This window comes from Zeus faber (assembly GCF_960531495.2).
Source record: "Zeus faber genome assembly, chromosome: 13".
Classification (NCBI taxonomy): domain Eukaryota; kingdom Metazoa; phylum Chordata; class Actinopteri; order Zeiformes; family Zeidae; genus Zeus; species Zeus faber.
The window spans coordinates 25769200-25789485 of NC_137198.1; the positions used below are offsets into that span (position 1 = coordinate 25769200).

Here is a 20286-nt window from a genome sequence, read left to right on the forward strand (position 1 = left end):
AAAAATGTCGGCTCCCAAATGATGGGAAACGACATTGTGATCAGGTCTCGGTCTGAAAAAACCTATCCTTTAATAGCCACACTGACTAATGCAGGCATCGGCAAACTACACCACCCGGCCCACGGCACCTCCATCACCAGAGAGACCCAGAGGGGCGGGGCGGGTATCAATGGCTCTGCGGAGCCTGAGAGAATGTCTGAGAGAGTTGCCCTATTACAGAAGTGCAGGATTTATTATTTACAAGTAAAGCATTTACACAAAAACATCCAGCTTTTACTAAATTAAGTCCCATAGCAACTAGGAGACGTGCGTGACGCAGCACCGATGCACAGAGCTTGTTTTGTATTGTTTTATTAGGAAACAAAGGAAAACAAATACATTTAAAAACAAAACCCGCACTCTGTTTTTATTTGTTTTGTTTGGGGGAACAGGGAGGCGCAGCAGACCAGAGACCATTACCTCTCTATTACGGAATCCACTGTCCTGATGCGAGGTGGAACAGGACAGTCCCTTAGTTGTGTTTAAAATGTCCATTTCAAGTAGGAAGCTAACAAAATTAAATACATCTAAAATAAAAACACAGGAAAAACGGAGCTGCGCGTACGGTGCACCATTGTCTTGAGGCGGAAGAAACTCCGCTCCCATTCTCGGAGTAATGTTTACGTTTTTTCATTTTGCAAGTAGGAAATAAACTGAAATTCTCTGAATCAACTGTCCTGGATTCAAAGGCATACAAATACTGTGTGTTGTGTGCAAAGCATGCTGACAACACAGGTTTAAAAACAATAATAATAAATTCCCTGAATCCTGCGTCTCCACGTGCCGTTCAGAGCTTCAACTGATTATTATATTATATTATATTATATTATTTATTACTATATCAGAATCACAATATATAAGACATTATTATCATTACATTATTATTATTACATTATCAAAATGTTCAGAATTATACCACTTGGGATGATCACATCCAGCCATGCTCAGGCCAAGTCTCCAAACACAAGACAACTGCCCCAAAGTAGGTTGGTCCTGTCTGGATCCACCTACAACTGCGAGCAAACCTTCTCAGACGTGAACATGTACAAGTCAAAACCAAGATCCAGGATGATTGATGAACATTTGCATGCCATACTGAGGATTTCTACTTTGAAAATTCTATCAAACCTGAATTAGCTGACAAAGCAGGGTGAACAGCTTCACTGCTCCCACTGATATGCAGCATATATTGGTGATGAGTATTGAATTTATGAAATGGCAATAACTAAATGTACTCATAAAAAGGGTTATAGGAAGAAACAGTATTGTCATAAATTAATGTGTTTCGAACCAAAATGTACAGGTTTTGATACTTGACTGTGGAGGAAAAAAAACTGAAATATCAAATGTCAATCATTAGCCCTGATAAGAAAAGGAAGATAGACCTGAATAAAAAAATTAAAAAAAATGTTGATAAAACAAATCAGCTACTTATGCACTACTGCTAAATCAGATCTGAGACAATAAATGAATATTATAAGGAATTATAAGATTTTACCTAAAGTAAAACTTTAGGTAAAACTTTAACTAGAAAATTGACCTATGAAATGCATTATGAGTTTAAGATATGAGTTTTCTCTCTCTCTCTCTCTCTCTCTCTCTCTCTCTCTCTCTCTCTCTCTCTCTCTCTCTCTCTCTCTCTCTCTTTTCCATCTCCTTCCAGAGCTCAGAGTCTGTCTCCCACTGATCACCTGGCGTCATTCTACCTCGCGCTGCAGCTGGCCGTGTCCAGACAGGTAACCAGGAAGAAACACAGGTCCAGAGTGTCTTGGAGGAAAAAACTGCAAGCATCACATTGTGGTTTTTTTGAAAAACATTTTCTGTGTGTCTGTGTGTCTGTGTGTGTGTAGATCCCCGAGGCTCTGGGCTACGTCCGCCAGGCTCTGCAGCTTCAGGGCGACGACGTCCACTCCCTCCACCTGCTGGCCCTGCTGCTTTCCGCACAGAAACACTACCACGACGCGCTCAACATAATAGAGATGGCGCTGTCGGAGTACCCCGAGAACTTCAAGTGAGACACACAGTAACACTGACATACACACCTATTACTACTGCTGTTATTATTATTACTAAAAATAGTACCATCATCCTATTAGTATTGTTAGTATTTATGTTGGTATATCATTATGCTGTTATTGCCAATATTTTTAATTGAAAACATTTTTGATTAATTTATTAATTTAAATATTGATTTAATTTAATTATTTTTTAAATATTAAAAAAAAAAAAGAATCAGGGAGTGGATCCATCATCAATGACCTATTCTATATCCATATCCTGAATTACTATGACATCACCTTTATTCATTTATTTTGTAAATTTTAACCGAGATATGCATGACCGCTCACCTGCAGATAAAAGGTCAAAACGGGCACTTTATGCCCGAGCACTGGATGTGACAAATTCTCTTTCTTTTAATACTTTAAATATATTTAAGAGCAAGTAATTATAAGCTTTTGTTTAGGTAGAAATTTCAATGTGCTACTTTTACTTTAAATAGAGTCATTTTGTGTCAAGGTATTTGTAGTTTTTCTTCTGTAAAAGCTCTAAGGACTTGCACGGAAGGGCAGAATATAGAATATATAGACAGAATTTTATGCAGCTTTAACTTTGTAGTGACGGAAGTCAAAATGTCATTTTGTGTGTGTGTGTGTGTGTGTGTGTGTGTGTGTGTGTGTGTGTGTGTGTGTGTGTGTGTGTGTGTGTGTGTGTGTGTGTGTGTGTGTGTGTGTGTGTGTGTGTGTGTGTGTGTGTGTGTGTGTGTGTGTGTGTACGTGCTTTCCCAGTCTCTTATACACCAAAGTGAAGCTGGAGACCCTGTGCAGGGGACCGGAGGAGGCTCTTCTCACCTGTAAACACATGCTGCAGATCTGGAAGAGCTTTTACAACCTCACCAACCCGAGGTATGTACACACATACACATAGACCCACACACACACACACACAAATACACTCAAGCAGAGCTTGAAATGCAACATAAGCCAGGTCAAGAGGGTATACCCTTTAATTATTTCCCAGAGGGCAATTGTGTTGGTAGCAACTGTAACACAACATAGTATGATATAATAAGCATAATTGGTGTTATGTATTCATGCTGCATTAGCACATACTAGGATGGAACGTGCAGTGACTGGAATGGAAACTCACTTATCTAAACACAGGGCTCTTACCAGGTCCTTGAGGTGCTTGAACTGCTTGAAAAGTCTTTGGGGGGGAAAAAACTTGCGATCATTGAAAACCTGTGATATTTTCCCTGGTTTTGTTATTCAAATCGTACACATAATTAAAAAACATCCAGAATCTCTTTTTACGACATAGATTATACCAGGGAAATGGAGAGTACAAATAAAATAGAATATAAAGTGTAAAATATATATATATAAATAGAAAAATAAATAAATAACAAATAAATACAAAACTGAAATAGTCAGATATATAAAACTATACATAACATGACATACCATCCACAGGATTATTGTTATAGATATATACGTTGAGTATAAAATCTAAATATGAATTAGTACTACGTGATAATTAGCTTATTTCATTCACTTGAACGACATGGAGTTCAATGAAATCAACGGCGTTCTGGTGGGATTTCTGAAGTCAATTTCATATTTGTCACCATATTGGAGACATACTTTACATCATTCATAATTCATAATTCTTCCCTTTATCCATATAAATTCCTCCAGTGACTCGGGTCGTGGCAGCAGTCTGCTGGACAGAGGCATTGCCGACAGGAGGCAGCTCAACGCCATGACCCTTCCCGACTTCAGCGACCCAGAGACCGGTAGGCGTGCGCGCGTGCACACACACACACACACACACACACACGCACACACCCAAACTCCCTCCTTTCTTTCCACTTTATTTTCTGTTATTTACTTTGTTCCTCCTTTCTGTGTTTTCATTTTGCCTTTCATCGTCTTTCCCTTTTAGTCTCAGGTTCCTCCTCCTCTCACTCCGGTTCCGAGCCGCTGTCGCCACACTCCCCTCTCTCATCGCCCACCTCTACCCTCTCCTCCCCCGCCTCCCCTCTCTCCTCCTCCTCCTCCTCCTCCTCCATCTTCTTCGCCCTCCTCCCGCCTCCCTTCCTGGCCCCCAGGCTCCCGTCCTTCCACCCTCCTCCTTCTCCTCCTCCTCCTCTGCCTCCCTTCTCCCTCCCCTCACCCTCCAGGGCCAAGAGTCACTCCTTTTGCGACAAAGCCGCCCGGCGACAGCTCTCTACCAATAGTAATCCACCTTCTGGAATGGCATGGTGTGGACAGGGCTGGGCAATACAGCCAAATTTATCATACTACTAATAATAATGTGTGTGTGTGTGTGTGTGTGTGTGTGTGTGTGTGTGTGTGTGTGTGTGTGTGTGTGTGTGTGTGTGTGTGTGTGTGTGTGTGTGTGTGTGTGTGTGTGTGTGTGTGTGTGTGTGTGTGAAAGACATGGCAAGACTTTTACTATCAGGATCTGGAATTTTCCACCTCTGATAGCGGAGTATTGATGCAATCAATGAATCTGTTTAATGTACTCTCGTTTGACGCCAAAGAAAGATTTTTCACTCTAAAAAGCCACGTAGAGTTGTACTGTAGCCATACTGTGATTTGATTGTTGACAACATAAACACAAAACATTCTAATTTAAATAATTAAAATATTATATTTAATTCAAATATTCTCAGCCACTTCCCTGACTGAGATGTTTTACTTGCCCGATAGCCAAACGTACTTGTCCGAATTGGAAAATGTAGACCTCCTTAAAAAATAAAATAAAACCAACGGGGATTTGGACAATAATTATAATTTATTAACCTACAAAACATACAATTAACAGACAAAAATTACAATAAATAAGGTATACATACACAGTATAGTATATATTAGGGTTTTGCAATTGTTTCTATTTTCATATTGTCCAATCGTTCCTTCTGGATTGCCGAAAGGCAATCTGATTGTCAGGGGGCGATGGGAGTGAGGGGGGGGATGTCAGTGCGCCAAGGCACCAGTGAAATATCAGCATGGACGACGACAAAAGAAAAACTTTGAGGAAATTTTGAGCGTCAAACGCTTAATTTCCTGCATCCTGGTCATTTTTTATGCACCAATTTGTTCCTTTTCTGCATCAATTTATGGTGGATATGTCTTAATATATGAAAAAATAGAACTCCTCAGCTTCTGTTTAACATTATTATCTTATCTTTAATATCACAATCCAAATGATGTCCATAATGTTAAGTACTCTGATGAAGCGCAGGGCAAAGTTGAGGTGAGCAGGCATATGGAGAGTGGAGATGTGGGGTGCCAGATTTAAAATTCAGTCGTCACTCGTGCTGATTTGACGGGGCTCAGTGGGCGGGCAGGCGTGGTGGACAAATCAAGTGGACATATTATAAAATAAATAATTTTATTTAGTTGGAGCACACTTTTTATTGCAATTACTAGAACGCACAAGCTGCCGGCTCCGGCTCTGCCCCCAAGCATGCCACTCCGGCAGCTCAGCTGGAAAAGCTCCACCCCAGTGATACAGTACGTAGTTTCCTTTCAGATAACGTTACATTATAGGGATTACACATTTATTTTTCACATGCCTGATCGGACAACTGCATGAGGCTTTTCACTTGCCCTATACAGAGTTTACTTAGTCGTTAAGCGTGAATGTCAAGCCCTGATCTTTATAAAAATGTATTTACATGCATTTTCACCATAAGCAAGCCGCCATCGTTCTCCTATTCCTTTCTACTAAGCTATTAAAATATGGAAAACAATAAAATAAAAAAAACACAAAATGTCCTTGTAACAAGAAACCTTCAAATTTTAATGTTTGTCATTTGATTATTGGCAAAAATTATTGTTGCCAGAGAGTTATTGCGCCTTATTTTTTGACAGCCCCAATATATAGTTATATCTGCTATTGTTATATCTCATAAGGTTAATCACTTCAAAGCTTTATCTGGGGAACATTTTAGGTCATATCTTCTTAAAGTCATTCAATTAGACTCTTAAAATAACATGTCAAGTATGGTGATCTCTTATTTCATGACAAAACAGTGTTTTCCAAACGATGCTAAACGATGCTAAACGATGATATCAAATTATCGCCCAGTTCTCTGTTGGGGTGCGCTTCTCCCCGACCACTTGACAGTCAATTTTGTGTGTGTATCTGTGTGTGTCTGTCTGTGTCTGTGCGTGTCTGTGGGTGTCTCTGTGCGTCTCTGTGCGTCTCTGTGTCTGTGTTTCTGAACTTACTGTCATGATTGAGTTTTAATGGCTTGTAAATTGGTGATTGACTAACTTTTTCAAAGAGTTCCATGGAGCTCCAACCAGGTGAACGCTTGTTTGAAATGAGTTTTGAATTGCTGCCTTATTCAAGGGCACTTTGGCTCCCAGTCTCTGCTATTGACCATGACCCTCTGCCCTTATGATACTACTAACTATAACTATACAACTATTTTGAGCATACTGACACAAACACACACACACACACACACACACACACGCACACACACACACGTGTCACAAGTCCATTTTCTGCCAGGTGATTTTAAGATGTTTTCCCCTCCTCCTCTCTTGGCTCTTCCTCCCCATCTTTCTCTGTGGTCTGTCCGTTCATTAACGTTCATGTTTTTTTTTTTTCCTTCCGTCTATTCTTTTTTTTAAGGCGGCTTTCAGGACGCTAACGCTCTTGGTTTTCACTCCATGTTTTATGTTTGTAAGTAGCCATCTAACATCCATCCACCCATCCACTCGTCTCTCTCTCTCCCCACGGTCTGTGTGTGTCCTGACCCACACGCCTCCTCCAAGCCCCTTTTCCACCGCAAGGAACCATTACAGGAACCAGGGACTTGGGTTACTTAGGTCTACTTAGGTATTTAGTACTAGGGAACATAATTATTTTCCACGGGGGGGGGGGGGGGGGGGCGTACCACTTGGGAAAAATGTCCCCGCCGGCCAGGGGGGTGGAGTTTGTAGTACCGACAGACGCTGATTGGTGGGAACGTGACCAAGAGCCCTTTTAAAAACAGCTTTAAGGTTTTTGTTTCAGAAAGTGGAAGGTTCTGGACCCTCAATGGGTTCCTCAATTGGTTCCTGTAGCTTGGTGGAAAAGCGGCCATGTGTAGCGTAGTATATATCTGCGTAAACTCCCTTCACTTTAACTTGCTGCTGCAGCGTGCCTCCGAAGCCAATTGCAGGCCCCCTGTAAAAGATGACTCATTCATTCAACCATGCCTTTGCCCCAAAAGGAGGCTGAAAGCTAGTAATCGGGGTTCTTACCGGGTCCTTGAGGTGCTTGAAGTGTATAAATGTCGTCCTCAGAAATGTAAGTACCAGAATACCTAGAAAATAGCCCCACTTTTGTGCTGAAATCCTTGAAAAGTCCTTGGAAAAAAAACTAATTATATATATATATATATATATATATATATATATAATAGGCAACAAGATTAAAATTATATAATATTTGAACTAATAAAATATCACAGTGAAATTGTTTATGTTTTGCGCAACACAAAACAAGAAGTGCAAGTACAATTGCAATGTACAATAAATCAAAGAGGTTGACAATAAAATAAACCTATCAGTAAACCAAAAAATGATGAAATTAAGGAAATTAAATAGGAATTTGGTAATGTACACTAGATCAAACGATAAACATGTAAATGTAAACCTATAAATTGACACAAGAACTAAGTGAAACCTAGAATGCTAAACTAGAAAAAATTGGCCATGTACAATAAACTTAGAAGGCTAGACAGTAGGGAAATTTGCCAATGTGCAATTAACCTCAAAATGAACAATAGCAATAGAAAAAAGTGAATCCTAGCAGTAAACTGGGCAAAATAAGCCTAAAATAATCAGCAAACAATAACAATTTGGCAATATACAGTGACCTAATGATAACGATAAGAATAAAATAGTCTGAGAGATGAACTGTACCAGTAAATAGATACCTGGAAATAATCAATAAAGCATCAATAAAACATTGGAAATAAACCTCAATTAACAGTAAACATACACCCCTGTATTTACAATTCTACATTAGGGCTGTTGTGCAATTTCTTTGCAATTTTAGCAAAAACCTCATGACTAATATTAGACGTTACCCCGTCAATCTGTTAACTCGTGGTGGAGATTTTCATGGAGGGGGGGTGTACAATAACGACCAATATGCAAATAAATATACCTCTTCTCAGTGTATGTTTTTCTTCTTGATGTCCCGCTGCTGACCGGCTGGCTTTCTGGCTGAATCGCAGACCCTGCTAACCACCCGGCGCCTTTCTAACGTAAATAGAAAGCATACTAGCCAATACTCTGCATTTTAGCCGAATATGGGAGATGTCTTAAATCAACGCCTCCTCCTAATTAAAGTGATAATCCATAAGATAATTTTGTTTAAAAAAATATTATAATAATAAAAAATAATACCATATTTCATACTTTTTTTTAGCTGGAACTTTATAAGAAACAGCCATTCAATGTATTCACATTATGCACGTGCTCCTCTATATCACGGCGTTTTACATTGTTGGTGGCGGGGTCCGCCACTTGCCTTTCTCAGCAAGAGCACACTTGAGTGGGCGTGGATGAATGTTCCCAAAAAACAACAGATGTAGTAGAGCATAGTCCCCCCAACACAGACCATCTTACAGATTACTGCTTTCAGACAAGTCAGCCAGTAACATCAGCGAGAGAAGGAGGGGAGAGGGAGAGATCTTTTCACAGAAAAAAAGAAGTAAGATTCACACTTCTTAAAATAAAACCCCATTTTCAACACATCTGCGTGCTGTGGATATTTGTTGTTTTTTTTGTAATTTTTCAACAGGCCCATTGAAAAGGTTGTGTTGTGCTCTGTGACTGGGCTGCCACATGCTTCCTAACATCACATTCCCCTCTTACTCCCTGAAATTGTGTGTGTGTGTGTGTGTGTGTGTGTGTGTGTGTGTGTGTGTGTGTGTGTGTGTGTGTGTGTGTGTGTGTGTGTGTGTGTGTGTGTGTGTGTGTGTGTGTGTGTGTGTGTGTGTGTGTGTGTGTGTGTGTGTGTGCCTCTAACTTGACAGCGGCAGTGCTGCATAAAAAAGCGCCCCCCCCCCCCTCACGTACACACTCGCTGTCTCACACACACACGCTCAAATCTGCTTGTGTTCATCTGTTCCCTCGATCCCATGTATTAACTCTCTTAACGCACACGCTCCCTCATCAGGAAGATGTATCGCAAAGAACACAAATGCTATATATATTTTTTTTTATATAACCCATCATAGGTTCATTTTTTTGGGGCTAGGCAATTTTTTAAGCAATTAAAAATAAAGTTAGAACGGCGTCTTTTCAAGGTAGGCACCTGTCTGTGGTTTTTAAGAAACTTTGTCGCGACTTTCATTTTGCCGAATTACAGCCGAACACCATGATAAGATAAGATATCACTTTATTGATCCCGGGGGGAGATTCAGGAATATAATACTACATGTATAATACTTGTTATATAATGAAAATATATAATAAGTAAGGGATAACCATTCGGGGCGAAACAAGACCTCACCTGTTATTTTGCAATAATGACCGGCGGGCTGCACATTATCCTGCTTATTACACAGCTATTTACTAAATAAAACAAAACATTGAGATGGAATATTGCTTTCAAATGGTTTTATAAACAGTATGCCTAGCGCAGCGGCATACGTAGAGAAATATTCCTCTTCCCCCTCCGAATTATTTTTGTTTCATTGGACATAACCGCATTCATCTCTTCATCTCTTCAAGTCTTCCACGCTGCACGAGCGACACGAGGGAAGTTAGTCCAGGGGGAGGAGGGATCGGTCATTATGAACAGAGCAGCGGTCGCTACTCACAAATAACTGATCCCCTGATTTCCGCCATTGACCGATCGGAATCGAGTATTCCACGGAGCTGTGTAATACTGTCATAAAAAAGATTCACCTCTTCAGAGCGGCACTCTGACTCCACTACTAATCCTCCGTGCAGCACAGTGCAGTGTTGATGCATGTAACACACAAAGCTGTTTGATTGGAGTGAACCCGACGGAATAACCTGGAAATGCTCTTTATCCCGCAACACCACGTTGATATCACTAATAGGTGTCACCCCCTCTTTCTCTTTCTTGATCTCATCTACCTATCTCTCTCTCTCTCGCTCTCTCTCTCTTTCTTTCTCGCCCATCTTTTTTGCCCTCTATATTACCCCCCCCCCCCCCCCCCCCCCCTTCCAGGCTCGGTTCACGCCACATCCATTGCAGCCAGTCGGGTGGAGCAGGCGCTGTCCGAGGTGGCGTCCTCACTGCAGAGCAGCGCCCCCAAGCACGGACCCCTGCACCCCTGGATGACCCTGGCCCAGATCTGGCTGCATGCAGGTACCTCCCAAAAAGAAAATTTGTGTTGATTCAATGGAATTGGCCTCATCCCAAGATGGCGTCATTTCTCGAAAAAGACGTAATTTCCAAATGTCTGTCTCATATAAGTGTCATATGAAACCAGTTTGGTTTTTTTTATGTAAATTCTATTTAGTTTTGGATTTTTTTTTATTCGTTTCTTTGGCCTAGGGAGGTGAAATGTTCACCTGCGTCGTTTCATTTGCAATATATAAAATGATCGAAATGGAGTTTGGAGGTTCTCCTACAACGTCCGTTTCCTTATTCGCTTATTGTTCATTTCTGTGATTTCCCTCAGGACACAGACAGGCGTCTCTCTCTCTCTCTCTCTCTCTCTCTCTCTCTCTCTCTCTCTCTCTCTCTCTTTCTCTCTTTCTCTCTCTCTCTCACAGTAATCATGTTTATCCCTCATGGTCATTTCCTGCCAACATAATAACATCATCAACATCATCTCTTCTTTGTTTCTGTCGTTAAGTCATCACTCCTCCCTGTGTCCTTCAGCGTAGCTACGCCCTCGTGCAAATCAGGTTCAAGCATAAAAGAACGTACAGTAGGAGTGACGCGGGGCTTGCTGTCTTTGTCAGACAGCTCTTGCCCTGCGGGTTAGATTGGGTTAGATGGTTTTGGTGGCAAAAGATGGAATCAATAAGGAAAGAACTTTTTGTAGAAGCTGCTTCAGGGTCGGTCTATATCGTGCTACATCTTGTTTTGTTTGTTTTTTTTGCTCTTATTCTGCATCTCTTCCTTTCCTTGTTCTGTCTGTCTTGACTTCCTGACCTCTATTCTGCTCAACCTCTGCTCTACCTCTACTTAACTCCACCTTTACCCCAATCTACCTGTCTAGTACAGGCAGGTAGATTGGGGTAAAGGTGGAGTTAAGTACCTCTTCCCTACCTCTACTCTATTTCTAAACTTCTCTGTCGGGAACCAATGAGAAAATCTGTGATTTTCATCAATAACTTGGGTTAAAAAAAAAAAAAAAAAAAAAAGATACGATTTTGATGGTTTAATTTGTTCGCATACAGACAATGACTTTCGTCCATTATTTGATGTTTATCTGATATTTTTTTCTTCTAGGCATCAATATCTATTGATGAGACTGCATTGGTTTCGATAAAGCTCTCGCTGTGGGATTTCTTGTATCTCATACTCCAATGAGAGTATGCCAATATCCAACACCATCGTCGTATAATATAGTTTCTAGGAAGATGAAGGCCCCTCATGTTTTTTCTGTGCACCATCCCCCCCCCCCCCCTCCCTCTCCCAGCCGAGGTGTACATTGGCATGGCAAAGCCGGCCGAGGCCACGGCGTGCACGCAGGAGGCCGCCAACCTCTTCCCCACGTCGCACAACGTGCTGTACATGCGCGGCCAGGTGGCCGAGCTCCGCGGCAACGTGGACGAGGCCAAGCGCTGGTACGAGGAGGCGCTCTCCATCAACCCCACCCACGTCAAGACCATGCAGCGGCTGGTGAGAGCGCACGCACCCCAGGGTCGGGGCGATCGTTTCTATTTTGATATGGTCAAATTGCGGCTACTCAAGGTCCTGGTGTGCAATCCGATTACCAGGGGGCCCTCGTTATTGATTTTGTTTCTGTCAACTCCCATTCAACACCACCTCGCGGAGGCGGAGAAAGAGGTAGAAAGAAGAAAGAATCATGTCACCTAGAGCAGAGAAGCTGAGGGGAGGGAGGGGACAGGAACTGGATCCTGCGGAGGAGCATGGAAACGCACACAGCAGTCGTAGTAGTAGTAGTTCTGATAGTAAGTTAGTTCAAATCGCCTTAATATGGGTGTACGAAAAACCAATTGCTGATCATCCCTTCGATCGTCAATACACGATCCGATCACATACGACACAAGCCAAACACACACACACACACACACACACACACACACACACACACATACACGCATGCACGCACGCACGCACGCACGCACACACACACACACACACACACAGGATAAAACAACATTTTTATTTTTCAAGGCAGACCTTATTAAAATGGATCATATCTAACTGTAAGAACATCAGAATCACACAGAAGTTTTTCCCCTTAAAAAGCTCCTTTCCCAATCCAGGGCTCCTACCAGGTCCTTGAGGAGCTTGAATTTCGTGTTCAAACATTTAAGTCCTGGAATACCTTCAAAATAGTTATATATATATATATATATATATATATATATATATATATATATATATATATATATATATATATATAGTGTATAAATATGATATATTATATGAACATTGATATTTTGTTGCATTTTCAAAGTCGTTGAAAATGAAAAAATTGTGCTTTACAAAGTACTTGAGAGTCCTTGAATTTAATTTTGTATTGCCAGAATGAACCCTGCCAATCCCAAATCCCCCCAAAAAGTTGTAACCATCATATCATTCATTTAGCCTATGAAATAGCGTCCCGCGCAGTGTAGCAACATAAAAGATACTGAATCATCACTGAGAAGTGTGCTGCCGTGTGGCGCGAAAAAAACGTCCTGGAGAGAGAGGAAGTGTCGGCTTGATAGTGTTAAAAACTGTGTGGGGATATTTAAAGCCGGAGAGATTTAAGACACACACACATACACACACACTGTGACTTCTCTCACTTTGTCCTTGTGCTTTGGTCTCTATAGAACCAACAGTAACAACTTGCTCATTTCATCTTTGAGCTGTGTGTGTGTGTGTGTGTGTGTGTGCATGCGTGCGTGCGTGCGTGTGTCTTTCCGTTTCAAAGTAATTACTCCAGTCTATGGGGACATTTTTGAGAAAGGCGTAGAATGGGGGATGGGTGGGACGAAGCCCCTCTCACCCTCCTTTTGTTTTCGCGTCCCATTCGTCCTTAACCTCTCTAAACATCTCTTCTTCATCTCTCTCTCTCTCTCTCTCTCTCTCTCTTCCTCTCTCTCTCTCTCTCTCTCTCTCTCTTCCTCTCTCTCTCTCTCTCCCCAGGGTCTGATTCTTCACCAGCTGCAGCGCTATAGTTTGTCGGAGAAGGTGCTGAGAGATGCAGTGCAGGTCAACAGGTAGGGTTGGTTTTGTGTGTTTGTGTGTTTGTGTGTGTTTGTGTGCGTGTGTGCGTGTGCGTGCGTGCGCGTGCTTCTATCGTTGTGGGGACCGCACACCAAGGTTGTGGGGACCAAAAATCCACGTCCCCACGTCGCAGACCCCTACCCACATGAGGAGAAAACACCATTCTAATACAGCCAGAATGTGCCCCCCCCCCCCCCAAAAAATGATTATACATTTATGTAATGTTTAAAGAGCGGCATCCGCTCTTCCAAAGCCAAGTTGGCATCAGGTTTTGTAAATACTCACAGACTTATCTCATCCTTGTTTCCTGCCCCACGCACCCATTCCCAGATTTCTATGGCTGCTCTAAACCGTCAGTCGCACAGGTTGCTGTCACGGTTGATATAGTAACATCAGTGCAGAGTAACGCCAAGAGTAACGCACCCGGGCGTGTTAATAGACGTCACATATTGACGATGAGGAAAGAACGGATAAAAGTAAAAACACTAGATGACATTGTATTGTGTCTTTGATACCCACATCGGGATGTTAATGAAAATGGTGGATTTCCTCATCGGTTTCCTAAGGAGTATCGTAGAGGTATAATAAAGAGAGGTGGAGTAGAGGTGGAGTATAGGGACATAGAGCAGGGAAGATAGAGCAGAAGTGGCATAAAGGTAGAGTAGGGGTAGAGGGAGTTGGAGTAGAAGTGGTGAAGGGAGAGGTAGAGGTAGAAATGGAAGGGAGGTAGAGTAGAGGCAGAGTAGACTGTGTAGAGTATAGGGGTAGAGTAGGAGGTAGAGGCAGAGTAGAGGTGTAGATGTCGAGTAGGGAGGTAGAGTAGAGGTAGAGTATGGAGGTGAGGTAGTGGCAGAGTAGTAGAGGTAGAGTAGGGAGGTAGAGGCAGAGTAGAGTAGGGAGGTAGAGGCAGAGTAATAGAAGTAGAGTAGGGAGGTAGAGTAGAGGTAGAGTAGGGAGGCAGAGTAGTAGAGGTAGAGTAGAGGTCAGGTAGAGGCAGAGTGGTAGAGGCAGAGTAGGAGAGGTAGAGTAGGGAGGCAGAGTGGTAGAGGTAGAGTAGGGAGGCAGAGTGGTAGAGGCAGAGTAGGAGAGGTAGAGTAGGGAGGCAGAGTAGTAGCGTAGGGAGGTAGAGGTAGTGAGGTGTAAGGAGGTAGAGGTAGAGTAGGGAGGTAGAGTAGGGAGACAGAGTAGCAGAGTAGGGAGGTAGAGGTAGAGTAGAGAGGTAAAGGTAGGGAGGTGTAAGGAGGTAGAGGTAGAGTAGGGAGGCAGAGTAGTAGAGTGGGGAGGTAGAGGTAGCGAGGTGTAAGGAGGTAGAGGTAGAGTAGGGAGGTAGAGGTAGAGTAGGGAGGTAGAGGTAGAGTAGGGAGGCAGAGTAGTAGAGTGGGGAGGTAGAGGTAGCGAGGTGTAAGGAAGTAGAGGTAGAGTAGGGAGGTAAAGGTAGGGAGGTGTAAGGAGGTAGAGTAGATAAGCAGAGTAGTAGAGTAGGGAGGGAGAGTAGTAGGGAGGTAGAGGTAGAGCAGGTAGACACCTGACTCTACACCACTTTCCAAATTATTATGCAAATTGGATTTAAGTGTCCTAAACCTTTAATAAATTTTTTTTTTTTGGATGGTATTGTGTCTCAGGGCTCTTTGGATGACTGAAATCATCTCAGACACCTGTGATAATTACTTTGCCAGGTGAGCCCCATTAAAGGAAAACTACTTCAGAAGGACGTTCCATATTATTAAGCAGGCCACAGGTTTCAAGCAACATGGGAAAGAAAAAGGATCTCTGCTGCCGAAAAGCCTCAAATAGTACAATGCCTTGAACAATGTATTAAAACATTAGATATTTAACAAAAACTTAAGTGTGATCATCATACTGTGGAGAGAGTTGTGGTTGATTCAGAGCACAGACAGGGAAGGTTGAGGAAGGTTTCTGCCAGACAAATTCATGGGATTAAGAGAGCAGCTGCTAAAATGCCGTTACAAAGCAGCAAACAGGTATTTGAAGCTGCTGGTGCCTCTGGAGTCCAGTGAACCTCAAGGTGTAGGATCTCCAGAGGCTTGTGCAGTTGTGCATAAACCTACTATTGGGCCACACCTAAGCAATGCTCACAAGCAGAAACGGTTGCAGTGGGCCCAGAAATACATGAAGACTCATTTTCAAACAGTCTTGTTCATGATGAGTGCCGTGCAACCCTGGATGGTCCAGATGGATGGAGTAGTGGACGGTTGGTCACTGCATGTATGTGACAAATAATCTCTTGAACTTGAACTTGAACTTGAACTTGAACTTGGTGGATGGCCACCATGACCCAACAAGGCTGCGATGTCAGCAAGGAGGTGGCAGAGTCATGTTTTGGGCCAGAATCATGGGGAGAGAGCTGGGAGGCCCCTTTAGGGTCCCTGAAGGTGTGAAAATGACCTCTGCCAAGTATATAGAGTTTCTGACTGAGCACTTTCTTCCATGGCACAAAAAGAAGAACCGTGCCTCCCGTAGCAAAATCATCTCCACGCATGACAATGCACCATCTCATGCTGCAAAGAATACCTCTGTGTCATTGGCTGCTATGGCCATAAAAGGAGAGAAACTCATGGTGTGGCCCCCATCCTCCCCTGACCTCCACCCTATTGAGAACGTTTGGAGCATCCTCAAGCAAAAGATCTATGAGGGTGGGAGGCAGTTTGCATCAAAACAGCAGCTCTGGGAGGCTGTTCTGACGTCCTGCAAAGAAATTCAAGCAGAAACTCTCCAAAAACTCACAAGTTCAATGGATGCAAGAATTGTGAAGGTGATATCAAAGAAGGCTCCTATGTTAACATGGAACTTGGCCTGTTAAGATGTTTTTGATTGAAATAGCTTTTGATTTCAGTAAATATGACCTCCTCATGCTGCAAATTCAACAAATGACCATTTTCAGTTTTTTACAACCTTTAAAATGCTTTGAAACTCTGTTGTGCATAATAATTTGGAACAGTTTATTTTGAGTTAATTTTTGAAAAAAATACTGTTATCATTGGGAGGTTTGTTCAATAACATTCAAATGATACCCTAACGGTTGATGACTTGAAAATTATACTGACTGTCATTTGCATCTACTATTTAGGAAAATCAGAGAAAAATATCATTTGCATAATAATTTGGAACGCGTCGTAGTCGTTCTCCCTGTACTTTTCCATCTCTCTTTCCGATGTCAATGTGTCTGACTTTTCCAACGTTCCTCCTGCCTTATCGACACCAACCTTATCATCCAGGATGTGTCTTTGATGACATTAAGACCGCCATGTTTTTCGCTTCCAGCACGGCCCACGACGTGTGGAACAGCCTGGGCGAAGTGCTGCAGGCGCAGGGCAACGCCGCCGCTGCCACCGAGTGCTTCCTCACCGCGCTGGAGCTGGAGGCCAGTAGCCCCGTGCTGCCCTTTACCATCATCCCCCGGGCACTATGAGACTGTGTGTGTGTGTGTGTGTGTGTGTGTGTGTGTGTGTGTGTGTGTGTGTGTGTGTGTGTGTGTGTGTGTGTGTGTGTGTGTGTGTGTGTGTGTGTGTGTGTGTGTGTGTGTGTGTGTGCGTGCGTGCGTGTGTTTCCTACAACCCCCAAGATGCTTTGCTGTGGCGGTGACCACTGATCAAACTTCAGCTGACGCACTGACCGACGCTTCGTGACGGCTGCCATCGTGCTTTGTGTGTGTGTGTTGTCTGCGTTTGTGTGTGTGTGTGTGTGTGTGTGTGTGTGTGCCTTTATCCTTCCCATCGTGCATTTGCCTCCATGTGTGTTTTTGTGCATGTGTGCTAACTTTTTTTTTTTTTGCCTGTGTATATTTGTATGCACCTCTACTTGCATACTGTGTGTGTGTGTGTGTGTGTGTGTGTGTGTGTGTGTGTGTGTGTGTGTGTGTGTGTGTGTGTGTGTGTGTGTGTGTGTGTGTGTGTGTGTGAGAGAGAGTGCGTGCGTGCGTGCGTGCGTGCGTGCGTGCATTATAGTTTGTTCTGTCCTCCATAAAGATGATTCTCTGATGTAAAATTAAGAAACTGCTGTCAAAATATAAAGAGTTTACACTTTGTCGAGCCGTCACCTTATGAAACACTGTTTATTTAATAAATACAGACACACACACACACGCTGTGTGACAAAATGGGACTAAATTTAAAAGTGTCAAAATCAAGTAGATGGCAAATGAAAGCCCCTTCTTAGTATTCCTGACATTACAATGCTAGTTTATTAAAATTGTAAAAGAAGAATGTTTAAAAAGAACAACAGATTTTCTGTTTCCCCGTTCTGCCTGAATGCAATCACAGTGATTGTCTGATAACTTCCCATGAGATTTCCAGCCAAATAAATAGTGCTCTTTTTTTGTCTCCTCTTTTGCTGTTGTCGGTTTGTTTGTTTTTTTATTATTTGTTTATAAATTCAGATGATTATTACCGCTGTATATTTTATCGCCCCATGTTCATCTTTATTCCTGTTTTAGAGAGTAAATTATATTTCTATTTTTCTGGAGATGGACTGCACCCAGATTGCTATTGGTGGATTGAGAGAGGAAACGGATTGTGATTGGCTGATGTCTGGCCGGGTGGGTGTGTGTCCCACCACTGGCTGGCATCCAGCGACTGAAAATGCTGTACTGAAAAAAAAAACAAAAAAAACCACGGTGGCTATTGTGGAAATAATAATAAAATAAATTTGAACAAAACTATCCTATTAGTTTCATGTGTTTTTGTCATCTTTGACTTTATTTAAACACTTAAACTTATTCGTTTTAATAAGTAATTTGTTTAAGAAATAATCAAATAAATATTTTTACAATTTAACTTATTAATTTGTTAAAATAAGTTGACATGTAATATGTAGCGCGTATATTTACACCCACACACTGATCAGCCACAACATTAAAACCACCATTAATAACCACTTATATTGTGCAGGTCCCCCTCTTCCGCCAAAACAGCTCTGACCCGTCAAGGCTTGGACTCCACAAGAACCTCTGAAGGTGTCCTGTGGTTTCTGGCACCAAGACGTTAGAAGCAGATCCTTTTAAGTTGGAAGTTGTGAGGTGGGTCCTCCATGGATCGGGCTTGTTGTTCCAGTACATCCCACAGATGCTGGAGCGGACCCTTACCCTGGTCATCCACACGATGTAGAAGAAAACATGATTCATCAGACCAGGCCACCTTCTTCCATTGCTCCATGGTCCAGTTCTGATGCTCACGTGCCCATTGTAGGAACTTTCGGCGGTGGACAGGGGTCAGCATGGGCACTCTGACCAGTCTGTGGCTACGCAGCCCCATACGCAGCAAGCTGTGATGCACTGTGTGTTCTGACACCTTTCTATCATAGCAGCATTTACTTTTTCAGGAAGTTGTGCTACAGTTGCTCTTCTCTGGGATCGAACCAGACGGGCTGGACTTCACTCCCCATGTGCATCAATGAGCCCCGAGGTGACCATGACCCTGTCGCTGCATACCGGGAACACCCCGCAAGACCTGCTATTTTAGAGACGCTTTGACTCAGTTGTCCAGCCATCGCAATTTGGCCCTTGTCAAAGTGGCTCAGATCCTTACGCTTGCCCATTTCTATACGTCAACAAATCAACTTCAAGAACTACCTCGCTTAATTCACATGCCACTTTAATGCACATATCTGTATATATATAATTAGCCTATCCCATATACATAAGTCTATCCCATATACATAAGCCTATTCCCTTTATCTATTCCATTTAATTTAATTTTATTTTATTTTATTCTATATATTTTTATTTTATTCTATAAGTATTCGACTTACTGTGCTACGTTTTAAGAATCAGTTAGCTGGTCTAGCAGAAAATACATTTTCTACTAGACCATTAGGACATATTGTGTGTAATCACCGGGTGCTTTGCATTACATTTCACTGCATATATGTATGAAAGTATGTATATGTATGTGATGAATAAACCTCTTGAATCTTGAATCTTGACTGTTCACTTGCTGCCTAATATATTCCACCTCCTGACAGGTGCCACTGGAACAAGATGAGCAATGTTATTCACTTCAGCTGTCAGTGGTTTTAATGTTGTGGCTGATCGGTGTATGTCAGATTTCTACATTTATTTTAACAATGTATTAAAAAAAATTGAGCTAGCCGTCACCATGGGACAGGGTGAGATGGTGACTGGTGATCAGTTTGGTGAAAGTTTGCATTGTGTGAATGTCTAAGACTTGTGTGTGATGGGTGTTTTCTTACAAAGCGTGGTTCATTGTCATCGGAGGATTTGTTTGCTCATCACACCGCTGACGCACGTCGCCCCGGGGGGGGGTTGGAGGGGTGAGAAACCCTCCCCCCGCTGAGCGTGTTGTGACTCTACACACACACATTCAGAAAAACCCCACCGCGGGATCCTCTCGTATCGGTAACGAGTGGCTCCCTCCGAGGGGTCACGGCCTTGACGCCCAAAGAGACCTCCCCGTGTGCCGAGGACACAATGGGATAACGGTGCCAGGTGGCAGCAGAATCGATTTTTTTTTGGAGTCAGAATAACTGTTATTCTGACAGGATGTAGACGTTTTATTATTATTATTAGACGTCTTAGAAGTTTCACACCAGAGGGTCAGTAGGTGTCTAGCAGTGCGACGTCCGACAGTTTCATTCATACTGACAAATGTTGAATTGAAAACGTTTTTTCTTTTTTTTTTTTTTTTAATTAACCGTCTGAGCTTCAAACACAAGGGCTCTTCTTCTTGCTTGGCTTTGTATACATTACATTCTGTGAAAATAAAAATTTAAAAAGTCGAAAATGCATTGTGTAGTTGTTAGGTTTCCCGTCTGTTTCTCATTATCTTAATGCCATGACAAATTGGCATCATTGACTAAAGATGG

At 42.4% G+C, this 20286-nt stretch overlaps 1 protein-coding gene across 2 annotated transcripts in view; it reads left to right on the top strand.

Moving 5' to 3' along the window:
• ttc7b (tetratricopeptide repeat domain 7B) overlaps positions 1-16955 on the top strand; it is a 36586-nt gene extending 19631 nt beyond the window's left edge. The window contains exons 14-22 of one of the 2 annotated variants that reach the window (XM_080011953.1): positions 1703-1775; positions 1890-2050; positions 2826-2942; positions 3735-3846; positions 6702-6741; positions 10255-10395; positions 11681-11883; positions 13366-13439; positions 16729-16955. In XM_080011953.1, the coding sequence (XP_079868079.1) occupies positions 1703-1775; positions 1890-2050; positions 2826-2942; positions 3735-3846; positions 6702-6741; positions 10255-10395; positions 11681-11883; positions 13366-13439; positions 16729-16876 (1069 nt within the window). In that variant the 3' untranslated portion in view covers positions 16877-16955. The remainder of the gene's footprint in view (positions 1-1702; positions 1776-1889; positions 2051-2825; positions 2943-3734; positions 3847-6701; positions 6742-10254; positions 10396-11680; positions 11884-13365; positions 13440-16728) is intronic. The other variant, XM_080011952.1, reaches the window with a different exon arrangement.
• Positions 16956-20286: the final 3331 nt, after the last annotated feature.